The 12,076-nt window shown below is 41.5% G+C and overlaps 1 protein-coding gene across 3 annotated transcripts; it reads left to right on the top strand.

Moving 5' to 3' along the window:
• The first annotated feature begins 76 nt into the window (after positions 1–76).
• LOC110530028 (SERPINE1 mRNA-binding protein 1) lies at positions 77–9,798 on the top strand. 3 transcript variants are annotated; one of them, XM_036985588.2, is made up of 9 exons: positions 77–3,094; positions 4,410–4,596; positions 4,921–5,061; positions 5,174–5,242; positions 5,400–5,477; positions 5,843–6,044; positions 6,567–6,620; positions 6,832–7,032; positions 8,075–9,798. In XM_036985588.2, exons 1-9 carry the CDS (start codon positions 2,839–2,841, stop codon positions 8,132–8,134), a joined length of 1,248 nt encoding a protein of 415 aa, XP_036841483.1. In that variant the 5' UTR covers positions 77–2,838; the 3' UTR covers positions 8,135–9,798. The 3 variants fall into 3 exon arrangements, with proteins under 3 accessions (XP_036841483.1, XP_036841482.1, XP_036841484.1); XM_036985587.2 differs by having other exon boundaries at positions 4,407–4,596; XM_036985589.2 differs by having other exon boundaries at positions 2,739–3,094; positions 4,349–4,596.
• The last annotated feature ends 2,278 nt before the right edge of the window (positions 9,799–12,076 follow it).

The raw sequence follows: 12,076 nt of genomic DNA, 5'->3' as shown, positions 1-12,076 counted from the left end.
CCTTTGAGCATGGTGAAGTTGTTAATTACACTTTGGATGGTGTATCAATACACCCAGTCACTACAAATAATTTTTATTTTGTATTTTTTTCTCTCCCCAATTTGTAGTTGTATGTAGTCTTGTCCCATCGCTGCAACTCCCATACGGACTAGGGAGAGGTGAAGGTTGAGAGCCGTGTGTCCTCCGAAACACGACCCCGCTTCTTGACACAATACCTGCTTATCCCAGAAGCCAGCCACACCAGTGTGTCGGAGGAAACACCGTACACCTGGCGACCGTGTCAGCGTCATGCAGTCGCTAGAGCGCGATGAGACAAGGACATCCCGGCCGGGATGGCTGTGATAGGATAAAACTGATGATGGATCAGCAACATTGTAGTTACTCAACAATACTAACCTAATTGACAGAATGAAAAATATTCCAAACCATGCATCCTGTTTGCAACAGGGCACTAAAGTAGTACTGCAAAAAATGTGTCAAAGCAATTAACTCTTTGTCCTGAACACAAAGTGTTGTATTTGGGGCAAATCCAATACAACACATTACTGAGTACCACTCAACATTTTCAATCATAATGGTGGCTGATTATGTCAAGGGTATGCTTGTAATTGTTAAGGACTGGGGAGTTTTTCAGGTTAAATATCAACGGAATGGAGCTAAGCACAGGCAAAATTCTGGAGGAAAACCTGGTTCTGTCTGCTTTCCACCAGACAATAGGAGATGAATTTGCCTTTCAGCATGCCAATAACCTAACACTTAAGGCCAAATCTACACTGGAGTTGCTTACCAAGAAGACAGTGAATCTTCGAGTGGCTGAGTTACAGTTTTGACATAAATCTACTTGAAAATCTATGGCAAGACCTGAAAATGGTTGTCTAGCAATGATTAACAACCAACTTGACAGAGCTTGAAGAATGTTGAAACTATTAATGGGCAAATGTTGCACAAACCAGGTGTGGAAAGTGCTTAGAAACATACCCAGAAAGAATCACAGCAGTCATCGCTGCCAAAGGTGTTTCTACAAAGTATTGACTCGGGTGTGAATACTTATGTAAATTAGATATTTCTGTATTTCATTTTCAAGAAATTTGCAAAAAAAATTCTAAAAACATGGTTTCACTTTGTCATTATAGGGTAGTGTGTGTAGTAGATGGGTGAGAGAAAACAAAACTAATTCATCCATTTTTATTCAGGCTGTAACACAACAAAATGTGGAATAAGTCAAGAGTTTGAATACTTTCTGAAGGCACAGTATGTAGTCAAAAGTCTAGCCAATTGTATTTCAGTCTAAAATCAACATTGCCAAATTAGAATGTGTTCAAATGGATATTTCATTGGCTGAATTGTTCAACAACAGGGCAGCAGCAGATGGTCTTGTCTGTATTGCAGAGCATGTGAGCTGTGTAGGCCCAGTTTACTGGTGTAACAAAGACACCCGCCCTGTTTTTACCTGATACCTGTATCATGTTACACACACACCTAGGTTTGCTGTGGTGTGGTGTAGCCTTACAAACCATGATTAGGGTTATTTGCATGGTGTGGTTTGCCTTAGGCCCACACCAATTATCTCTATCTTATGTGTTCCTTTTGTTATGTCACTTCATTCATAAAAGATTATGTGGTGATGGATAGTGTCACTCACACCAAATGCAACAGAATGTTGAACAATGAGGCTAATATAGCAGTAATATCCCACTACTAAAATGGGTCTCAGGTCAAATGTGAGTCATATTGTACTGTAGGTCTAAAGAGAAATACATTAGCACATAGGATATAATGCCAGTTCCAACATGACACGGATACTTCCAATAAGTTTATTGGTGCAAGATGCTTGTAATGTCACCGATATCGTACATGGCACACATTTCACTGACTCCTCATAACGCCCTAAAGTGGTGAGGCATTTGCTTGCCAAATTGCTTTGTCACAGTTTAGTCATGTGAGTGTCTTGCTCAAGCGTTTAAACTCTGTAGTAGGCTTATGTACAAACAAATAATATGATTCCTTCTACAGGGGCTAAACTATTACAAGGATATTGTATTCATAGAATAGAGAATTATAAAAGCTAAATTAACATGGCATCCAATATATGACCTTGTCGCCAACAGCTGTGTTTGGCTGGATGGTTGAGTTCCCAAACTTCCCACTGATAGGTTACAGAGAAGTGACTAGTCAGATCAAATCAACTCAAATTGTATTGGTCACACACATATTTAGCAGATGCTATTGCGGGTGTAGCGAAATGCTTGTAAATATTTCCCTGCCTGCCCTCTACACACAAGTTTGTTTTCTGCTTTTTATAAACCTACAAATCCTCCTTAATCTTCAGAACACACAGAGAGAGCTGCTGAATATTGGGATTTGGAAATGCTTCACTTGGAAAAAGGTCCCCTCTTCCCCTCTCTGTCTACATTTCCTGAAAGCATTAACTGCATATTGGATATTTATTATTCTCTTCTAAACAATAAGGCAATAAAGGTTTTTATTGGCCATCAGTATATTTATTGTTACCGACCTACAGTGCATAGGCATTTTGTTTTTGTCAATTAACGTAGCAATTATATGTCATGGCTAATGCGATATAGGAATAATTCAACAGTTATCACCTCCTGACACGTGAGAAAATGTGCATGTGTTTACAAACAGCATATTGTGACACCCTGCTTGGCAAGATAAGTACATACCCCATATTATATGGCGCACTACTGAATGTCCCGGATATTCCTCGCACCGGAAGAGAAGGGGTACATTTCCCAGCCATCTTGTGGCAGTATCTAGCGAATTGTTCGCAGCCAGCCTCGTAGAATCGGAGGTAAATCCCGCCGAAGGGGCGCCATCATGCCCGGACAACTGCAAGAAGGCTTCGGCTGCGTCGTAACGAATCGGTTTGACCAGCTATTGGACGATGAATCAGATCCGTTCGAGGTGTTAAAGGCGGCGGAGAACAAGAAGAAAGAGGCGGCCGCAGCTAGTATCACCAAGTCTGCAGCCCAAGCTGCCAAGCAGCCCAAGAAAGAGTCACAGAAGGACAGGAAGAATCCGCTCCTTGACAAAAAAGATGAAACTCAGGCTCCAGTACCTCCGAAGAAAGAAGGTAAGGTTCACACGTTGGTATTGCGTTTAAATATTTCAAAACCTGCAAAAACCTAGCCAGCTTGGTAACAACAGCATGATGAGGGTCAACATGGTACCTGTCCTGTTGTCAACAGAACCCACTGCAAACATGCACATATCCAATGCATGATTATTGGACAGGTTAATGCATTGGATATGTACTGTATATCACCCAAACAGTGCACTCACGCTAACCTGTCGCAGATATGAATTCCACCTGCAGGATGTGGATTGTTTGTAGATGATACTCCAGTGGTAGTTGCGCAGTAAAATGTGTTTGTCGTGAAAAAGCTCGAGTTTGGTGGGCATGTATATGAATTAGATAACTTATTTTTTTGCTGAGCAAAAAGGTAGCTGGCTCGTCTAGGATTTGCGGGGAATGTTTGCTGCGCAGTTAGCTAACGTTAGCTATTCTTCAAAACACTGATGCGACTAAACTGTATAAAATAAATATCGAGTTTAACGTCAAGGCCCGTGCGTTATCCTGCAAGTACATCATTGGGTAGGTAGCTAGCCAACCAAAGTCCCATGCTGGTTATTGTTGTTCCAGCATTTTGGTAGAAACAGACCAATACAGGTAGCAAACCTTGCACCGTTTAATTGATCTAGTTAATGCATAGTTAGCACTGTTTTGTGTTGTCTGTTCAAACGGTTTGTGCAGTAACGTGTTGTGACAGTCTTTGACAGCGTGCTGGCGTTTCTTTGCAGAAGCATTTCCAAACAGATCATCTTAGCTACTTTTGTTAGCTAGTTTGCTGAATTAGTAGCTAAGTTACTAGGATTTCGTCTACGTGCATTCGCTGTATTTTTTGTAAACAAGTGATTTGGCCAGATGTCCTTAACTACACAAGTATAAATACCATGCCTACATGCACTGAAAGCAGGCGTGTCTGCTGTCAAAGTAATACACCACGACAGGGCGTAGCTAACACTCCACACCCTCATGAGATAGGTCATACCAGACGAAGCTGATTAGCTAACACATTTGCTGACAACTGACACATATTTCGTGTTAAATGCTTACTTGAAGCTCCTCGTGCAATTCGTCTCTAGTCTAGACACCAGTGCATTATACCACTCTTGGTTGTATTATACTTTTTGGTTACACATTATTTGGCTCCAACACCCATTATCAGACCAAAACATGTTTTAATCAAAAGGTATTATTGATTGAAAGAGTGGTGAATGTTCATGGGATTTTTCACTGCACAACCCTTTTCATTTGTCTCTGTAGTCATCTCTGGCCAGTGCTGATTGGCCACATCTAAAGCCTCCATGTGTTGTTGTGGTAGCAGTTATCAGGCGGGTGGGCCGAAGGCCGGACCAGCAGGGCCAGCCTGGCACCCAGGGCGGGCAGGGGGAGGGGCGGCCCACCGGCGACAGGAGGCCGGACAACAGGAGACCCCCACGCGAGCGCCGCTTCGACAAACCCCTTGAGGACAAGCCCGACGGTGGAGAAAGAGGAGAGTTCTCTGTAGACAAGTGAGTAATTTCTGTAGTAAATGACAATGGTCAGCATTTTTGTTGTTGATAATAAGGGTTGGTAATGTAAATCTGGTTGTCTAGGACGCATTGTATGCTTCAGTTTGTTACTTTTTAAGTGTCAGGTGGCACCAGACTGACTGTGGTGTAAAGAAAAAAGGGGGGGGGGGGGGGAGTCTAAATTCAAATCATACTTATCCTTGCATGTTTTTTTTGTTGTTTTTTTTTCATTTTATTTTTAACTTTCAATAAAGTATTATTCATAGTCCTGAGCTGCTCCTATCTGCCCTCCTTGATGCAAAGTCTGTGTGTGTCCCTCATCAGGCCTCTAGGAGACCGGCCCCCCAGAGGGCGCGGTGGCAGCCGTGCTGGGCGTGGTGGACGGGGACGGGGCATGGGCCGGGGCGACAGCTTCGACTCCCGTGGCAAACGGGACTTCGACAGACACAGCGGTGGCGACAAACCGTGAGTCATTTCTGCTCCGAGTCCTCAAAGGATTTTTTGGGGGGGGATTTGATCTTCAGATGCTCTGTAACTAGTGATGGTGGCGCATTTGGTTTTATGTTTGTCTCAACAGTCAGAAATCCGAGGAGAAGCGTGGCGGGAGTGGTGTTCACAACCGGGGAAACCCCAAGGACGAAACGAGGTGGGTGTTCAAAAAATCAGAACCTATTTCCTTAAATGGAGACCGATCAGACTACTATGTACAAGGTCCTATACGGAGGAAGCCCTGGCTTTGTTGATATTGACTGATTTCTGCTTTTGCCCCAGAGGGGATAAATAAATTGAATTTCTGTTCCCAGTGTTGATGCCGAACAGACTACTGCCCCTGAGGAAACCCCTGAGGGAGTGGAACACACCCCTGCTGACTCTGAGAATAAGTGAGTACCCTCCTGGACTTGTCCAGTTAACCCCCCCCCCCACACACCCCAGGACTGCTGTTCTGACTGAAATGGGATAACCAACTAATTTCTCTCCTTTTTCATTTAACCTTTATTTTTACAGGTTAAATATAATTTTTGCACGGGAAACCTAGTCTTGGAGTTAACATCACTGTACCGGTTCACTAGGGTGCTCCATTCATACTGCTTCATTCAGTCTGATCTCAACGTTCAATTCATCACATGGTCCACAACGCACGTAGCACTACAGTCAATCTAGAAGAAATCTAAAACGACAAACCCAATTTGAAAGCTAACAGACTGGTAATAGCTTGCGGTAACAGATGCGTCTCCGTCTCTTCCAGGGAGAACGAAGTAGAGGAACCTAAGGAGGAGGGCCCCAAGGAGATGACCCTGGACGAATGGAAGGCCATGCAGGATAAGGAGCGTGCCAAGGTGGAGTTTAACATCCGCAAGCCCAACGAGGGTGCCGACAGCAAGTGGAACAAGGGCTACATGCTGCACAAGTCCAAGAGCGAAGATGTCAGCGACGAAAAGCCTAAAGATGTAAGTGACACAAACTGTGCCAAATGTTTGCTTCTCTATCGCTGCGCTGTCATGTATATCTTATGTTTTGCCATTGTATTTAGTTGTATTTTTAATGTTTCATTATTTTTTTCAACCCTATATTTGAGCAAAGTGTGTGTTATTTAGATTAAGGATGTGACTGAATCGTTTAAATCATTTGTTTTCATTTCAAATCTATCTGAAGTCAAAACATCTACGGATATACTCTACTGAATTAATATTGGTGAATGTTCAAGAAGTGTAGGATTAGCTGTACTGTTGCGTTTCAAGTTTGGAAAGGAGTTGCAATTAGAGAAGTTTGATTCTTATTGACTGATCAACGCTAAAGAAGTATGCACATCTTTAAGGTATTGATTTATTGTTGTTTTGTTTATGTATTAGCCACCAAAAAGGCTGATATAAACCAGATCGTAATGCAAACCAGATAAAAACCCTCCCCATGAGGCTGTCATTACAAAAGTGCTCGGCCTTATTGTTGGTCCTTTCTCTTGGATGTTGCAGAGACCAGCTGTGATTGATACTCCGGAGATTGAAGAGTTGACCCCCTTGTTCAAGGTATCTGTTTCAAAAATTCAACCCATGACAGTTCTGATAAAACAAGCCTTCATCTACACATGCATACACATTGGCATAGTAGTTGAATTATGTCGAACAATAGTTAGTATGTTGGCTATTTGAGTTTACATGGTTGCATGAGTGGACTCTTGTCTAAATGTAAAACTCTAGCTCTGACTAAATGTAAACAAAGTCAAATCTCCTATATCAGGGCAACCCTGATGAAATCGGCCCGGACCACCACTTCCGCAAGCCCGCCAACGACATCACAGCCCAGCTGGAGATCAACTTTGGAGACCTGGGCCGCCCTGGGCGCGGGCGCGGGGGAGCCCGTGGAGGAAGGGGAGGCCGCGGTGGAGGAGGCGGCCGATCCGACCGTCCGGTTCGCGCAGGGGGAGTTCGACCCGAAAAGGTAACGCTAATTGAGGCTGTTGTAACTGACCACAAATGGTTGTAAATAATGATCACAAAAGGCTACGGTTACTTTGGCCCTATAAAATCAGTTTTATTTTTTGCCTGATTCCGTTTTATTTTTTCCCAAGTCCCATTTTCCAGTTTTCCGTTTTTTAGGTTCTCTCTTAAAATCACACTTGTTGATTTAAAAAAAAAAAAAAGAACAGAACATACATTTATTTAAGTTCACAACAATGTTTAACCGCTCTAGGGTATGATCTGGCCAACATCCAGTGAGGTTGCAGAGCGCCAAATTCAATTACAGAAATGCTCATTATAAAAATCCTGAAAACATATTTTACATAGGTTTAAAGATTAACTTCTTGTTAAACCAACCACAGTGTCATATTTATAAAATGCTTTTTGGCGAAAGCATACCTAGCCAAGAACATACCTAGGCCAGAACATAGCCCAGTTGACAAATTATTACAAACAGTAACCAGCCAAGCAGAAGCGTTACAAAAATCAGAAAAAGCGAGAAAATTAATCCCTTACCTTTGATGGTCTTCAAAGGGGGGGGGGGGGGATTTTGGGGTGTTCAACTTAATGCAAGTGAGCACCAACAAGAGCTTGTTGTTTGGTTTAGCAGTCTTTCTGTAGTGCTCCTGTGATTTGCAGAAGAATCCGTAACGTATTTGGTCCATGTCTGATGATTAACTTGGGCTAATGTAATGCATTTCTGAATAAGTCCAATACATTTGAGGTGATTTCTCTGCAAAATTCAATGCATTTTTGAATATTGTTGAATTGAATGTCTGGATTCCGTGACTCCGTCCGCGTTCTCCGCAACGCAGCTTGTATAGGACCCTAGGTTACTGACCACAGAAAGCTGTTTTCACTGACCACAAAGTGAAATTCTGTGCTGAAGTTGACTATTGTTTTGAACTGTGTTGTTCATCTATAATCTCCCAACTGAAAAACATTTTCTCCCTACTGAACATGACCCAGTATTCTCTTGAGCTTTTATAAATGCCTTATTTTTTTTCTCTCTTGGTCCCCAGCCAGGTGGAGTGTCTGTTCCCAATGTTGACGACCCAGAGGCCTTCCCAGCCCTGGCCTAAGACTTCAGCATCGCCACCAGCCCGCTCCGTCAGCGCCTCCGCCCCCCCTCCTATGAGGCTTGCATGCTTACAACTTCAAGTATATGAGAGAAGAGGAGAAAAAAAGGAAATGATTTTAACGACGAAAAGAAGACAGTCATCCATACCATTCACAGCTGAGGACTGACATTTTAACCTGTTTTGAAAGGACTGATAAAAAGACAAAAAAAAGAGGAAAAATTACTTCTCTTGTTACACTGAAGCAAGTTATTGGTAGAAGTTTTGTATTTAGAGACAAGATAGCAGGGATGTTTTCATATATTATTTGTTTTTTTCAGAGATTATGCGTATATACTTCATGGATATTTTTTTGTATTGCTGCTTGAATATATGCATTTCCAAGATTGAGGTTGAAGTGTGTGTGTTCCTCCTTAGGCTTTGGCTGGCTTTCCTCATGACTTTACCTGAATATTTTGTGGTCATCTTAGACAAGCTTTTATTTTGAAGGGGTGACTTTTAAGTCATGCATTACTCAGATGTTAAACTTTAAAATATGTTTTAGTACCTTTGTACTAAATCTATGAACTGTGTTTTTAAAAGTAGTGACTCCTTATAAGTGTAATGTTTCTGCTTGTTATGCAGTGAAAGTTGATGCCTCTGGTTTCCTTTTATTTTCCTATTGATAGCTTGGCTCTTATTTTTCTGGTGGACCAGTGGTTGGTGTGTTTTATCCCTGGTCCAGATGTTACTACCTGTGTCTTTAGGGCAGCCATGGCCCAAATGTGTATCTAGGCTGGTCCTTGTAGGTTGTACAGGCTATACTATTAGTAACCTTAAGACCACTATGCGAATATATTGTATTTTGTTGTGTGTGTGTGTGTGTGTGTGTGATTGGGTTGACTGTGAACAATAATTACTTAAACACTTGAAGTACTCCCCTGCCACGGACTTGACATTCTCCAGGAACTTGACCGCAAGTTCAAAAGCAGCTCGGTTTGGCCTGAAGTAGTTTTTATTTCTGAGAACATAGAAATGACTATCTAGGTAAGATTGTGGACATATCTTGCAATTAGAGTCTTTGATAAATGTAGTATTTGTAGTCTAATCTTTTAAAGTTTGCAAAGCACTTGGTTCCTATCAGCACCAGAACTCTGAAGTAAAGCCCTTTTTTTTTTATTTTATTTTATTTTCCCTCTTGTGATCATCTTTGCTGTTATTTTTGCATTTTGTTATAATTACTACAGCAGCACTACAGCATAATTTGTCTGAAAGAAATGTGCCGTTCAATGTGGAGCAATCGAGTGCTACAGAATGTATGACTGCTAATCGTGCTTGTAGTCATCTGTGTCTTGCATTTCCAGGCTAGGTTTTATTGTACCGAAGTAGGTATACTTCACACATTGGGTTTGGGGAAGGGGTACATTTTACTATTTTAAGTGACTGAAAGCTTTATATTCCAATGCTCTGGAAAGACTTGCTGGTAATACAGGGACACAGGTGACTGGAGCAAACCTTTTGTAGGACTGTTTGAGCCATTTGACGGTAGACTTTTCTGCAAACATCCCTGTTCTAATAAATTGCTTAGAGGTGTTAAATGTATTCTGCCCCTGGCAGTGAGTTGTGTGAGATCATTACTGTGACTTTTAAAAAGAACACTCTTAAAAAAAAAAAAGTGTTTTTCTATATTCAGGCTGTGTGTGATTTTTCTTGGGGGGGGGGGGTATTCAATTATGTCGTAAGCTTGATAGGACTGCATATGGCAGCAGATTACATTGTCAACACAGAAATTATGTTTTAGGTTATATCCAGATAGCACATTTTAAAGGCCCAGTGCAGTCAAAATGTGATTTTCCTGTGTTTTTCTATATTTCTACACTGAGGTTGGAATAATACTGTGAAATTGCAAAACAATTATGATAATGCCCCTTTTGGTGTAAGAGCTGTTTGAAAAGACTGCATGAATTCAGCCTGTTTTGGTGGGATGGAGTTTTGGCCTGCCTGGTGACAACACAATGAGTGAATAGACCAATAAGAAAAAGTTCCAAACTTTTCTGCCAATAACAGCTAGTTTTCCCCTCCCTCAGACCACTTCCAGACAGTCCTAGCTAAATTATTGTTTGAGAAATAGCTAGTAATCCATTTTGTTTTTTTTCCCAACCATTTTAATTGCAAACTATCACAGTAAGGTACTTAATTGTTACCCAGTAATGATTTTATATTGAGAGAAAAACATCTGCATTGGACAATTACAATTTGATAAGATTCAAGTGTGAAACTAATACTATTGGAAATCACAACACATACTATTGGAAATCACAACACACACAAGATGATGCCAACCATAGATTACATAAATGTTCAATTTCTTAGGCCAGGCAGGCTTTCCTTATGACATGGAATATTGATATGAAAACCTGGTTTTAATGTCTATGATAAAAATATGGGAGTGTGGGCGCGTTTGAGCGGATCACTTCTGTCAGGTCGTTGACCATTGTTGGTCAGCGCTTTTCAAAGTGTGTAGCATTATGGTTATAAAAATTGTCTGGCTTGCAACTACGTGTCAACTGCGTCAACAAAAGTCGTGTGATCAAAGGTCATGCCGCTTTTGATGAAGTCGCCGCAGTTGCTTCTCACCAACTGCACCCGCTGACTCAAATAATCAAAGCTTGAGTTTGGGAAACTGCTCTAACCAATGAATTGTACACACATTATGTTGCCAGTATGTATGATATGGGGGGTGTAGAAATGTGTATTATTTATACAGACAAACATTTATTAACTATAGCAGCCATTTTGACTCTGCCATGTTGATCTGAGACTTGCTGTTGGAAAACCATTACAGTGTCGGGACTTTCGGCTGTTGTCGATGCACGTCCAACGACTTCACTCCTCGACTTTCGTCTCCAGTCGGTTGTTTTCGCCTTACCACTCAAACGCGCCTACTGTATTAATCTACATTCTGGCTATCTAGGTTTAAACTCCACAATTTGTACATCTAGGTAGAGTTGGGTGGCGAAGACTGTGGGCGGGTGGAGTGGACCTCTGTGACTACATTGAGTCACTGTCAGTCGATTCAAGAAAACAGTCAGTTGTATTTAAAGCAAAGTTTTATAAAAATTGTGGATTTCAGCAAACAGAAAGGCATGCAGCTACAGAGGACAAGCAGATACACGTACAGTGCCTTGCGAAAGTATTCGGCCCCCTTGAACTTTGCAACCTTTTGCCACATTTCAGGCTTCAAACATAAAGATATAAAACTGTATTTTTTTGTGAAGAATCAACAACAAGTGGGACACAATCATGAAGTGGATTGTTGGATATTTCATACTTTTTTAACAAATCAAAAACTGAAAAATTGGGCGTGCAAAATTATTCAGCCCCTTTACTTTCAGTGCAGCAAACTCTCTCCAGAAGTTCAGTGAGGATCTCTGAATGATCCAATGTTGACCTAAATGACTAATGATGATAAATACAATCCACCTGTGTGTAATCAAGTCTCCGTATAAATGCACCTGCACTGTGATAGTCTCAGAGGTCCTTTAAAAGCGCAGAGAGCATCATGAAGACCAAGGAACACACCAGGCAGGTCCGATATACTGTTGTGAAGAAGTTTAAAGCCGGATTTGGATACAAAAAGATTTCCAGAGCTTTAAACATCCCAAGGAGCACTGTGCAAGCGATAATATTGAAATGGAAGGAGTATCAGACCACTGCAAATCTACCAAGACCTGGCCGTCCCTCTAAACTTTCAGCTCATACAAGGAGAAGACTGATCAGAGATGCAGCCAAGAGGCCCATGATCACTCTGGATGAACTGCAGAGATCTACAGCTGAGGTGGGAGACTCTGTCCATAGGACAACAACAGTATATTGCACAAATCTGGCCTTTATGGAAGAGTGGCAAGAAGAAAGCCATTTCTTAAAGATATCCATAAAAAGTGTTGTTTAAAGTTTGCCACAAGC

Source organism: Oncorhynchus mykiss, chromosome 8, assembly GCF_057628025.1.
Source record: "Oncorhynchus mykiss isolate SJ-2025 chromosome 8, ASM5762802v1, whole genome shotgun sequence".
Taxonomy (NCBI): domain Eukaryota; kingdom Metazoa; phylum Chordata; class Actinopteri; order Salmoniformes; family Salmonidae; genus Oncorhynchus; species Oncorhynchus mykiss.
Note: the sequence above shows the minus strand (reverse complement) of the source record. Positions and strands in the feature narration are given on the sequence as shown.